The 12,651-nt window shown below is 50.0% G+C and overlaps 1 protein-coding gene across 6 annotated transcripts in view; it reads left to right on the top strand.

Annotated features, from left to right (window-relative positions):
- Positions 1-12,651, top strand: part of ARHGAP22 (Rho GTPase activating protein 22) — a 182,389-nt gene that overhangs the window by 146,523 nt on the left and 23,215 nt on the right. For 5 of the 6 annotated variants that reach the window (XM_088842085.1, XM_088842086.1, XM_055425270.2 and 2 more), the window contains one exon: positions 1,113-1,289. In XM_088842085.1, the coding sequence (XP_088698211.1) occupies positions 1,113-1,289 (177 nt within the window). The remainder of the gene's footprint in view (positions 1-1,112; positions 1,290-12,651) is intronic. The other variant, XM_088842087.1, reaches the window with a different exon arrangement.

Here is a 12,651-nt window from a genome sequence, read left to right as displayed (position 1 = left end):
AATTCATCAAAAACTGTCTGGGCATTCCTATCTTTCTGCCTTTGGATAATAATCCAGTATCTAGCTGTGAGTGGGGACAGGTGGAGAATTCTGGAGTATTTGCTCCATCCTGGTTTAATATCGTCTAAGTAACTTAAAAAAAATTTTTTTTTTTAATCTGCACGGCACGGCTTACAGGATGTTATTTCTCTTAATGGGAATTAAACCCAGAGACCTGTCAGTGAAAATGCAAAATTCTAACCACTGGACCGCCAGAGAATTCCCTCTGTAATTTTAATACATATTAAGAATCAGGCTTTGTTTTCAGGGATGAGAGAGCAGACAGTGATGTCAGAGCCCATGTTAAAAGCACATAGTGACATTTAGCTGACTGTTAAAGAAAGCTGATCGCCGAAGAATTGATGCTTTTAAACTGTGGTGCTGGAGAAGACTCTTGAGAGTCCCTTGGACTGCAAGGAGATCCAACCAGTTCATTCTAAAGGAGATCAATCCTGGGTGTTCATTGGAAGGACTGATGCTAAAGCTGAAACTGCAATACTTTGGCCACCTCATGTGACGAGTTGACTCACTGGAAAAGACTGATGCTGGGAAGGTTGGGGGCGGGAGGAGAAGGGGACGACAGAGAATGAGATGGCTGGATGGCATCACCGACTTGATGGACATGAGTTTGAGTGAACTCTGGGTGTTGGTGATGGACAGGGAGTCCTGGTGGACACGACTGAGCGACTGAACTGAACTGAACTGGAAGATGTGTAAAGTTGATTTAAACAAAATATGTACTGAAGTTCCTCTGGCGTCTGAACTTCTCTGAATTGCTGTCAAATCTGCATGCTTTTTCCTAGTAGCACCCCAGGATGATTTTAATAATAGGGAAAAATAACCAAGAAGGCTAAGGGAGAAACCCAAGAGGGCCCCAAAGACAGATGTGCGAGGTGTGAAGATGTGCAAATGTAGAATCAGAAAGCGCAGCTGCTGCTGAATGGTTTGGAGAGACAGCCGCCTCACACCCCAGGGAATGAAAGCCAACTGGTGTTGGGCCGAAGAGAGCCCTGTGGGGGAGGCACCCGTGTCTGCCCGGTGCCTGCAGTAAGCCTGTTCTCTCTGTCTTGCAGGTGGTGCCGGGGAGCGGGAGAAGGTGCCGGCCAACCCCGAGGCGCTCCTGCTCATGGCCAGCTCCCAGCGGGACATGGAAGACTGGGTGCAGGCCATCCGCCGGGTCATCTGGGCCCCGTTTGGCCGAGGTACTGCCCGTCGCGCGCATGCTCACCCTCTAGAACCCTTGCCTTCAGGTAATCACGCCCCTCCGCCCCACACTGAGCCTGCAAGATCCCTCTCTCTCAGGACTTGGTGGCTGAATCCCATGCTTCCTGCGGCAGCAGACAGACAGGCGGTGTTGTCCTTTTCTGCTGCCGGCCCTCAGGAGTCACCCCTTGGTGTTCCAAGCAGGTCCTGGCAGCGGAGACTTGGGCCACTTTTCAAAAACATGCCCTCTTCTGACCCGAAAGTCCTGTGGTTTGTGTGCATTTGCCTCTGTGTCCAGATCCTTGCTGAGTGTTGGGTGTGTCTGAGGCCAGAAGTAGGCACTCAGGGTCACATTGGATGGTGAAGTACCAAGTCCTTTGCTCTGCTGTGACTTGTGGCCCCTGCATGGCCTGCACAGCCCTGGACCTGACCTGAAAACAAAGGTTGCCATTTACTCACCTGCTCCTTTATTCTACACTTTTATTGGGTGCCTGCAATGTATGGTGGAGAAGGCACTGGCACCCCACTCCAGTACTCCTGCCTGGAAAATCCCATGGACGGAGGAGCCTGGTAGGCTGCAGTCCATGGGGTCGCTGAGGGTCGGACACGACTGAGCGACCTCACTTTCACTTTTCACTTTCACACATTGGAGAAGGAAATGGCAACCCACTCCAGTGTTCTTGCCTGGAGAATCCTAGGGACGGGGGAGCCTGGTGGGCTGCCATCTATGGGATCTCACAGAGTTGAACATGACTGAAGTGACTTAGCAGCTTCTATGTATGGAGTGGTATTCTAGGTGCTAAGAATTAAACCAGAGAATGCTTCTACCCTCCCCTCCCCCTTCCCTTATCCTGGGAGAGACAGACAATAGGCAAATAAAGGTGACTCATGATGTCCATTGGAGAGAAATGAAGGGAGCCAAGTAGAACCACATGGAAGGATGGAGGGGGTACTACGTCAAGTGTTGTCTGTAAAGCCAACTTAGTGAAGTCGAGAAAGCCAGGAAAGCTGAGGATATGGAAAAGAGATGCAGGCAGAGGGACCAGTGAGTGCAAAGGGTTGGGAAAGGACCATGGAAATACGAGGACTCTCAGGAAGATCAGAGGGCCTGAAGGAGTGAGGATGGAAAGATGGAGGACCTGAAGCCTTGGGGATATAGTGGGGATTTCAGATTTCCTTCTAAATTGATGGGACACCAGGGAGAGCTCTGAACAGGAGACAGACACTATTTGACTTATAAGAGCCCTCTGGGTGCCGTGTGAGGGGTGGGCCATGGAAAGACAAGGCTGAGACTCTCATCTGACAAGGATGCGGGGCCTGGGCATGAGTGGGAATGGGGGAGTCATGGAGAACGGTCAGCTGAGACCTATCCTGAAGATGGGCTGCAGGGTGCGCTGAAGGTCTGAACATGGGGCACAGAAGGCAATGGTGATGCCCAGCTGCGCAGGTGCCATCTCTGCAGGTCAGTGTCCCTGTGCAGTCATTGTGGAAAGGGCTTTTAGAAAGGATCACCATGTCGGCTGGGCTGGGGCCACCAACTTGCCACTGAGCATGGAGACAGGACCAGCCGTGTCCTAACCACATGAGCCATGAACATCCTCTCTCTCCATGTTGCATGGTATTTGACTGACGCGCCATCCAGGCCAGGGCAGAAGCTCACCTTGGGGGCTTCCTAAGTGGCCCCACCCTGTTAGCCATGGCCTCCATGCCCCCTGGTGATCATGGCATCTTTGACCCACAGCCCCAGTTTAATGGCCTGGGAATACTCAAGCCCACCCAGGAACTTCTGCAGCCTCTACAGGTTCCTTTTGGTGCAAGGTAGTTGAAAGTGACCCAGTAGAGGAGAAGAGAACCCAGAGAAGACGCCTATGCAGCTGGACTTTAAGGTGGCACCTTTGAGCACTAGGAAAAGGAGAACATTGCCATGATCTTGGATACCAAGAGGCTCTTTAAATGAGTTATAGAAAGCACCACGTGTTTAGCAGCAATGCAATGGAGAAATAGACGATTCATTGTTACAACAGAAAACTCTACAGCAGTGAGAATGAATGAACTACAGCTCCAGCCAACAATATGCATGAACCCTAAAAACACTGTGAGACTAGGACAGGAATTCCACTTATATAAAGTCATGGTGTGAGACTCGGGCAGGAATTCCATTTATATAAAGTCATACTGTGAGACTCGGGCAGCAATTCCATTTATATAAAGTCAAAAATAGGGCAGAAAGATGGAACTTCCCTGGCTATCCAGAGCTTCCACACAGGTTCAATCCCTGCTTGGGGAACCAAGATCCCACATGCCTTGGGGCATAATAAAAATAAAAATTTTTAGAAAAGAGCAGAGGGAACCTATACTATTTATGGTCAAATAATTAGGCAGCAAAAAATATGAAGTAAAACAAAGAGATGAATGCTGTAAAGTCAGGATAGCAGGCCTAGTTACACAGGTGTGCATTTTTAATACCATGCATCTCTGTGGATATGTGCTTTAAATATCTTTTGAACGTCTGCATATTTCACTATATTAAAAAATCAAAAACTAACTAGAACAAAGAAAGGAGAGAAACTAAAGGTCAAAGAGGCTAAATAACTTGCCCAAGATGACAGAACTGGTCAGGAGCAGAACTGAGAAACAGAGGCAGTTGTTCTGACCTCTAAAGCTGTGCTTTGTCCCAGCCCATCAGGGCACTGTCAGGTCACACATGATCTACCTGCACTCAGGGTGTGTTGACTCCCTGTACACACGCGCTTGTCTGTCTGTCTCTGTGCTTGCCAAATGGGGGCCATTTGCAGAATCCCACACAGAGTCCAGACTTGCCCTCCCCCAGCCTTCTTCCCCAGCGTTTACAGACTTCTCAGGCAGGGCACTGTGTGCCGAAGAACTCACAAGAATTTAAACAGGAACCACCATCAAAGGCGCTTATCTCCTTTCGACCAGAAGTATAGAGGAAACGCAGAAATCCCAGGGGTTAGCGGTGACAGACATGTCCAGGCAAGTGTGGGCTCTCTAAGGGGGGGCTTCATCCGCCTCTGCAGGTTTCCTGGCAAAGCTGTTATTAGCCTGGGTTCCCCTGCAAAGGAGGCTTAGGGGATCAGCCCTTTTTTCACTGTTTAATAACGGAGCCTGTGAACCCTTTCAAGCATGTTTGTTCTGGCAGAAAGCAACCACCTCTGACAGGCACAAATGGGCAACATGCCCACTGAAGGCAGGGGAGAGCCCGGCTGCCCCAAAGAGAAAATGGGGCTGGCCAGTGGGTCCGGGGAGCTGGTTACTGCTGATGGCCTGCCCAGGAGTGGCCCTGACAGATTGCCTCTTGTCTGGGCATTCATTCATTCAACCAGCCAGTCTTTCATTGGAGGACATATTCTAGGGGCTGGAGTCACAGCAATGAGTGGGACAGACAAGGTCCCTGCCCTTGTGGAGCACACATTCTAGGAAGGAAAACAGACAGCAAGCAAGTAGGGACGGGGAGGGCAAGTGGGAGTGATGGAGGGCTCAGTGTATAGTGACATTTGACTAAAAGAGATGAAAGGGTGATTACACGTGTATCTGGGCAGAGAGTTCTGAAAGTAGAGGCAGGGGTGTCCATGCTGGAAGAGCAGTAAGGAAGCCAGTGTGACTACAGCAGTCTGTGAAGCGGGAGAGAGGAGGTCGAGGCTGGCAATCAGGACGGCCTTGTCACAGTGATGACGTGGTGCCATCGGCGGGTCTTGAACAGAGCAGTGGCCGAATCTGACTCAGGGTCCAACAGGATCCCCCTGGCTGCTGTGTCGAGGATGGATGAAAGAAGCAAAGACAGAAACAGGGAGACCAGTTAGGAGCTCATTATACAATCATGCAGGTGAGAGATGGTGGTGGCTTGGCTCCAGATGGCACTGGTGATGAGGAATGATGGAGTTCTTGACATAATTTAAAGGTAGAGCCAATAGTACTTCCCTTACTGGAAAGGGTGAAAGGGGTAAGAGAATGAGAGAAGTCAAAGGGAATTCCAAGGTGTTTTGATCTAAGCCAACTGGAAGCATGGATTAGTCATTAACTGAGACAAGAGAGAAAAGAGAACGTGCAGTTGTTTGGAAGGAAAATAGCGTTCACTTTGGACTTAGTCTGGGGTACCTGTTAGAGGCTCAAGTTTAGGTATCAAGTAGGCAGTTTGACAGTTAAGGCTAGAGGCCAGAAGAGAGGATTGGGTTGGAAAGGGAATTTGGGAGCCATTGACACATAGACTTTGGCCACCTCATGCGACGAGTTGACTCACTGGAAAAGACTCTGATCCTGGGAGGGATTGAGGGCAGGAGGAGAAGGGGACGACAGAGAATGAGATGGCTGGATGGCATCACCAACTCAATGGACATGAATTTGAGTGGACTTCGGGAGTTGGTGATGGACAGGGAGGCCTGGCGTGCTGTGATTCATGGGGTTGCAAGGAGTCAGACACGACTGAGCGACTGAACTGAACTGACACATAGATGGGGTTTTGAAGCCATGAGTCTGGGTGAGACATCACGAAGCTAGTGAAGGGACAGCAGAGGACCTGGGCTGAGCCCTGAGCTGCCCTCAAGTAGGAGGACAGGAAGCAGAGGAGGGGTCAGCATGGGGGCTGAGGAGAGCCAGGAGTGACTGTGGTTCCTGAGCTGAGTGAAGAGACCACCTAAGGAAGAAGTGTCTATGAACTGCTGATAGATCGACCAGGAGAGAACAGGTGGTGAGCACAGTTCCCTGGTGATTCGGACAAGGGTGGTATTGGTGGAGTCCTGGGGGGTAAAGCCAGATGATAGTGGGTATGAGAAAGGATGAGAGGAGGGGAATTGAAGTGTGAGCATAGCCAACTCTTTCAAGAAGTTTGCTGTAAAGGGAAACAGAGAAATGGGACAGTAGCTGAAGTGGGGAGTCAGGTAAAGAGAGAGTTTTGTTTTTTTAAGTTGGGAGACAAAACAGCAATGATGGTGCAAGTGAGGGTGAGAAGAATTGCTGGAGCACCAGTGTCTTGTGGATAAAGATGGAAAATTCCTCAACAAAATACAAAAGTAATTGAATCCAGCATCTTATAAAAGGATTACACATGATGACCAAATGAGATTTATCATAGGAATGCAAGAGTGGTTTAACATCTGAAAATTAATTAATGTGATGCATCAGTAGAATAAAGGACAAAAACCACATGATCATCTCAATCAACTCAAAAAAGGCATTTGATAAAATCCAGCATCATTTTATGATAAATACACTCAACTGTCTAGAGATGGAAAGGAATTTTCTCAACCTGCTAAAGGGCATCTATAAAAAACTTGCAGATAACATCATGCTTAATGGATAAAGCTGGATGCTTTACCTGAACAAGACAGGATTCTTGCTTTTACCACTTCTGTTCAACATTGTACGAGACATTCAAGCTGAGCATTTAGGCAAGAAAATGAAATAAAATGCATCCAGATTAGGAAGGAGAAACAAGTAATCCATTTGCAGATGGCATAATCTCATATATAGAAAAATTTAAGAAATCTATTTTAGATCTAATAAAAAATTCAGCAAGATTGCAAGATACAAAGTCAAGTAAGCTGTATTTCTATACAGTCGCACTGAGAAAATTGAAAATTAAATTAAGAAAACTTCATTTATAATAGCATCCAAAAGACAAAATACTAAGGAATCAGTTCCGTTAAGTTCAGTCGCTCAGTCGTGTCCAACTCTTTGCGACCCCATGAATCACAGCACCCCATGCCTCCCTGTCCATCACCAACTCCCGGAGTTCACTCAAACTCATGTCCATCGAGTTGGTGATGCCGTCCAGCCCTCTCATTCTCTGTCGTCCCCTCCTCCTCCTGCCCTCAATCCCTCCCAGCATCAGAGTCTTTTCCAATGAGTCAACTCGTCGCATGAGGTGGCCAAAGTATTGGAATTTCAGTTTTAGCATCAGTCCTTCCAATGAACATCCAGGACTAATCTCCTTTAGAATGGACTGGTTGGATCTCCTTGCAGTCCAAGGGACTCTCAAGAGTCTTCTCCAACACGAGAGTTCAAAAGCATCAATTCTTCAGCGATTAGCTTTCTTCACAGTCCAACTCTCACATCCATACATGACCACTGGAAAAACAAATTTAACAAATAAACTTAACAAAAGAAGTACAAAACTTAGTACTCTGAAAATGACATTCTTGAAAGAAATTGAAGACCTAAATAAAGGGAAAGGTAGCCCATATTCATGGATCAGAAGACTTGATAGTGTGAAGAGGGCCCTACTCCCCAGTGAATCTATGGACTTCCAGGCCCAGCTCTAGGAACATGGCCCCTCAAGAGGCCCTGTTGGCAGTACCTCCTAGCTGCTGCTGCTAAGTCACTTCAGTCGTGTCCGACTCTGTGTGACCCCTTGACAGAAGCCCACCAGGATCCCCCGTCCCTGGGATTCTCCAGCCAAGAACACAGGAGTGGGTTGCCATTTCCTTCTCCAATGTGTGAAAGTGAAAAGTGAAAGTGAAGTCGCTCAGTCATGTCCGACCCTTAGCGACCCCATGGACTGCAGCCTACCAGGCTCCTCCATCCATGGGGTTTTCTAGGCAATAGTACTAGAGTGGCTTGCCATTGCCTTCTCCGACCTCCTAGCTAGCTCTCTGTAAAAGGGGAGAGAAAGGAGGCATGGAGAACCAGAATCACCCAGCATCTGGTGAGTGCTCGTGGGTGAGTCCTATCTTGCCTGGTTATCTGGAGAGAGCCAGTAAGTGCTTGAAAGGGTGCCTTATGTGCTTAGGAAAGTGCTTTTTAGCAAAGTCTTTCGTGCTGAAATATTGAAGGAGGCAGAGTGAGCACAGGTCCTGGCATCAGGCTGTGCTCTGCATGTGATCTGGCTCTGCCCTTTGCTTGCTGTGTGACCCTGGGTATGCCACTTACTCTCTCTGTGTTCTTGTTTGCAAAATGGGAAAAAGAACATCTCCTTTGCAGAATTGTCATAAGAATTAACAGAGAAAATGGATACAAAGTGCCTGGCAGTCTCAGTACTGAGGAGTTCTATTTATTCAACACAGAGCATCTGCCACGTGCAGGCCGGGCACCCAGCAGGGATCAGATGTAGGTTCCATTCTATGCTCTCCAGGGCATAGGACAATTGTTCTCATTGGAACCATCCAGGAGAAGGCTTGTAAAGTGAGATGAGAGTTGGAACCCATTTCTAAGTCGCTAAAATTTGTTTCTAACAAGTTCCCAGATGATGCTGATGCTGCCGGTCTAGGGCCCACATTTTTAGAACTACTGTGTTAGAAGGTAGTGAGTGTTACAGTAAGAAAAAAATAGAGCCATTTTGCCACCTGATGTGAAGAACTGACTCATTGGAAAAGACCCTGATGCTGGGAAAGAGTGAAGGCAGGAGGGATGACAGAGGATGAGATGGTTGGATCGTATCACCGACTCAATGGACATGAGTTTGGGTGGACTCCAGGAGCTGGTGATGGACAGGGAAGCCTGGCGTGCTGTGGTTCATGGGGTCACAAAGACTCAGACAACTGAGCAACTAAACAACAACAAAACACAATGGTGAGAGTGGACCTAACGAGAGAGTGACTCCCAAAGCCTTGAAGAAGTTGTGAAAGTGAGCCAGGAGGATGGAGGGTGGGTGGGTGTCAGACCCAGGCAACAGCAGAGAGTGCTGATGTGATCTTGAACCCATGCGCAGGCAGGTGGGCTGAAGGATTGAGGGACAGGGAGGATGAAAGGAGCCTGATGGCAGAGGAAGGACATGATCTGATAAATAGTTAAAAGGGCAGCTCTGATTGCTGGCCACAATGGGTCAAGGGGAAGCCAGGGGACTACTTGCAGTAATGGAGGCAATAAGCAAGAGTACTTCCCCTATGGTGGGTGGTGGTGAAGCTGAGCAGATTCCAAATCTGTTTTGAAAATAGGACCTACAAGATCTCCTGGATGTGGGTTTGAGAGAAAAGGAGCAGTGAAGGTGAACACCCAGGGGTCTGATCAAGTGGCAAGAAAGAACTGGAATTAAGCAAGCGAGGAAGGCAGCCTTGAGCAGGTTTGGGACAATGCAGCAAGACCACAGCTCCATTTGGGCACAGGGGAGTCTGCAGTGCCTGTTAGTCATTACACTACTGCCCACTGCAGGCATCCTGAGTGGGCAGTTGGAAGCAGAAGTCTGAGGCCCAGGGTTCGCAGCTCAGCAACTAGGAACATAGTAACTATCCCCCCTACCCAGTGGGCACTGCAAAGCAACGCCCAGAAACTGTCTCAACCTTATAGGCTGCAGCACAGAGCAGCAGTCCTGGAAATGGTGTCCTTGTCCAGAGTGACAGCTCCATACTGGGGAGGGGCACGAGGGGCCAGGCAGCAGGCCTGCCGTAGCCATCAGACCTGTGCTCCCCATGCCGGCCCCACCCCGATGTGTATGTGACTCTCACAGGCCTCTGCAGACTTTCCCCTTCCCCTCCCCCTAGAGCTGACAGTCCTGTCCTAGATTCCTCAGAAATCATGGAGGGAAGGAGGGGGACAAAGGCAGCTCCCAGAGGCCACGGGGCACTTGACATGGAGAAAATCCAGCCTCAGGACAACTTGGAGAGACACAAAGCATGCCTGTTAGGCCAGCTGGTTGTGGTCATTATTTGCTGGAATGATATCTCCAAATGGAAGCCCTCAAGGCACAGATTGAAGATGAAAGGTTACTGGCCCCAGCCCAGGCTGGCAGTGGTGGAGCCTTCTGCCCAGCACTACTAACTCCAGATCCCAGCTCTCCAGGAGATTCAGGAAGAGAACATCTTATCTCCATTTCTGCTGAATGTTAACCCACCAAACCAGTGGGCCTGGGCCTTTCCTGGCAGCCTTTCCAAAAGGAGAAAGATGCAGCTGTTGCTGACCTGGGCTTCAGTCACTGCACCAGCAGAAGGGGGCACTTGAGCCTGATTCTGGTACCCCAGGCCCATTCTGATGGGCCCCGAGGGACCACATATCAAGTGGAAGAGGAATCACCCCCACAGGCCTTGAACCCCATCCAGCCCCAAGCTCACAGAGGCCCGATCAGTCCTCTTACAAGTATAAGGGTCAGTACACAGCACCCTTTGGCCTCCTTCTCCTGCAGCCCTCAAGGCTTCTCACCTGCAGTGCCCCAGGAGTCTGCAATCTTAGATCCCCACAGGGGAAATAGCCCCCAATCGCAGACCCCACTGATCTGCAGCCAGGGAGCCTGGGGCGGTTTACCAGGGGAACAAGGTGGAGGAGCTGCTGTCTTATCTTGGGAGAGCCTGGCAAGCCAGCAAGGGTGATTTATAAGGGGCTGCTCACCACTGCTTCCTGTGATACTCAGGATGCTAACTGCTCAACTAACTGCCCTTTGCCCACGTTGCTGGCTCACTGAGCCCCCCTTCCCTTCCAGCAACTGTGGTGGAAATGCCCCTGCAACTGGGCCTGCTTGGCTTCCTGTGTGTGCTAAGAAGAGCTCGGATCCCAGGGCTGGAAAAGAGCTTGTAATGGTCATTGCTAAGCTGAGGCCAGTGAAGAGTGTTGCCAGCAACACTGTGTGATGTCCTGGTGACCGCCAGCCACAAGGGGAGAAGTTGGGCCACTCTCCAGAACAGCGAGTGTTTATTCAGCATGGGTAGGCTCTGCAACCCCAACTGACCCTCACAGGGGCCCTTTGGAATCAGTCCCATTATAGCACCTTTTAAGGTGAGGAGACTGATCAGCAGGGAGGCTCAAGTAATCTGTCCAGGTCCCACAGGAGTAAGCAGGAGGCCAGCAATGTAACCCAGGTCTGCTGGACCTCCGAGCCCTGGGGCTGGATGCTGGTTCTGGAAGAGCCAGATGCCAGGACTGCTCAGGGTGTCCTGTGGTCGGGTTCACTGGCTCTCAGTTTCATCCCAGACAGCCTTGGTCTTCCAGGTCAGTCTGAGGAAAGAGGAAGTGATCTCATGCTTGCCATTTGCTACTTTTGACAGGGGTTTACTGTATCAAAATTAGGTAATAGAGAGGGACGGTGCCCCAGAGAGGTTCAGCAACTTGCCTTAACAGTACACAGCAGGGTTGAGAGCAGGCACAGCCGGCCTTCAGGTTGAGCCCATCCAAAGATGCTCTGTTGCCAGGCACCATAGCCTCTGGATCTGCCTTGTCTTAAAAGTGGTGTGGGGACAGGAAAGGGAGGTAAGACTGAGGACAGAGGTAGTCCCCAAGGGACTGGACCCTGCCCAGAAATGAGAGCCACCCCAGCTCAAGAGGCCACCTGTCACCAGTTGTTCATGTGAGAGGACAGGACTCCCACCCCGAGCCTTTCAGCTCCCTGGTCCTGGCCCAAGAGGAAAGCGTCATAACTGTCTTTGCACACCCACCCCTCACTCCAGGCCTCATGGATAAAAAGAGCCCCACGAGGTGGCATGGGTGTTGAGCTAGCCAGGGCTTATCCTAGAGTTTATTATGGCAGTGCTCACCAGAGTCCAGAGCCTTTTAAACAGGAGGAAGCTGCAGACCTCCGTCCACCTGGAAATGTGGGGGGCGGAGGCACAGGGAAGTTAGGTGAAGGGGTTTTCTAGAGATTGGCCAGTCTAACTCTGACCACACAGGTGGGACACCGGGCTCAGAAAAGAGAAAGCAAGTCAGCACCAGGGCCAGTCAGCCTAACTGGTAGGGCCCCCTGCTCCTGGAGCAGGTGCCTCCACGGAGCCCGGGGACCCTTCTCTTTATATTTTACACTAATTAATTTATTTAGGTGCATCAGGACTTAGTTGTGGCATTTGGGCTTAGTTGCCTCGAGGCATATGGGATCTTAGTTCCTCGACAAAGGATTGAGCCCTCATCTGCTGCACTGAAAGGCAGAGTCTTAATCATTGGAACACCAGGGAAATCCCTGGACCTCTCTCTTTAATGTGGACAGAGCTGATCAGACCTTGCGGACTGTGGGCCCTGGGAGCCCCAGGCTTTTGGGGGCAGATTTAGGGCAGGATATTCCTTGACTTGTGGCCCCCTGTCCCCATGAATCGCCCTTCCCACCTTCATGTTGACCAGCATCCAGCCCCAGGGCTCGGAGCTGCTGGACTCTGGGAGGGAAGAACACTGAGCGAACCCCTCCCACACATTCCTAGCGCTTGGGAGGACTTCAGCCCGAACCCCCACATTAGTGTCAGGACCAGGACTAGTGGGCCTCACTGGCCTGGGACACCAAAAAACTCCGATCAAAATGAATATTTTATTGTAATTTTTTAGAATGAAAATTAATGCAAAAAAAAATCCATTGTGGTAGTTTCCAATTGCTGCTGTCACAAATTTAGCAGTTTAAAATAACACAAATTTATTTCAGATGAGCCCCCACCCCTTCCACCCCGAGGGCTCCCTAGACCCCTGGGGATCTCCATTCCTTCTTCTGGTGTTTCAGGGCCCCAGCTTTGCTTCTCTGTCCACCTCCCCTCCTGGTGAATGCCTTCCCTCCTG

This window comes from Moschus berezovskii, chromosome 12 (assembly GCF_049115385.1).
Source record: "Moschus berezovskii isolate FMDL1 chromosome 12, NW_MosBer_1.0, whole genome shotgun sequence".
Lineage (NCBI taxonomy): Eukaryota > Metazoa > Chordata > Mammalia > Artiodactyla > Moschidae > Moschus > Moschus berezovskii.
Note: the sequence above shows the minus strand (reverse complement) of the source record. Positions and strands in the feature narration are given on the sequence as shown.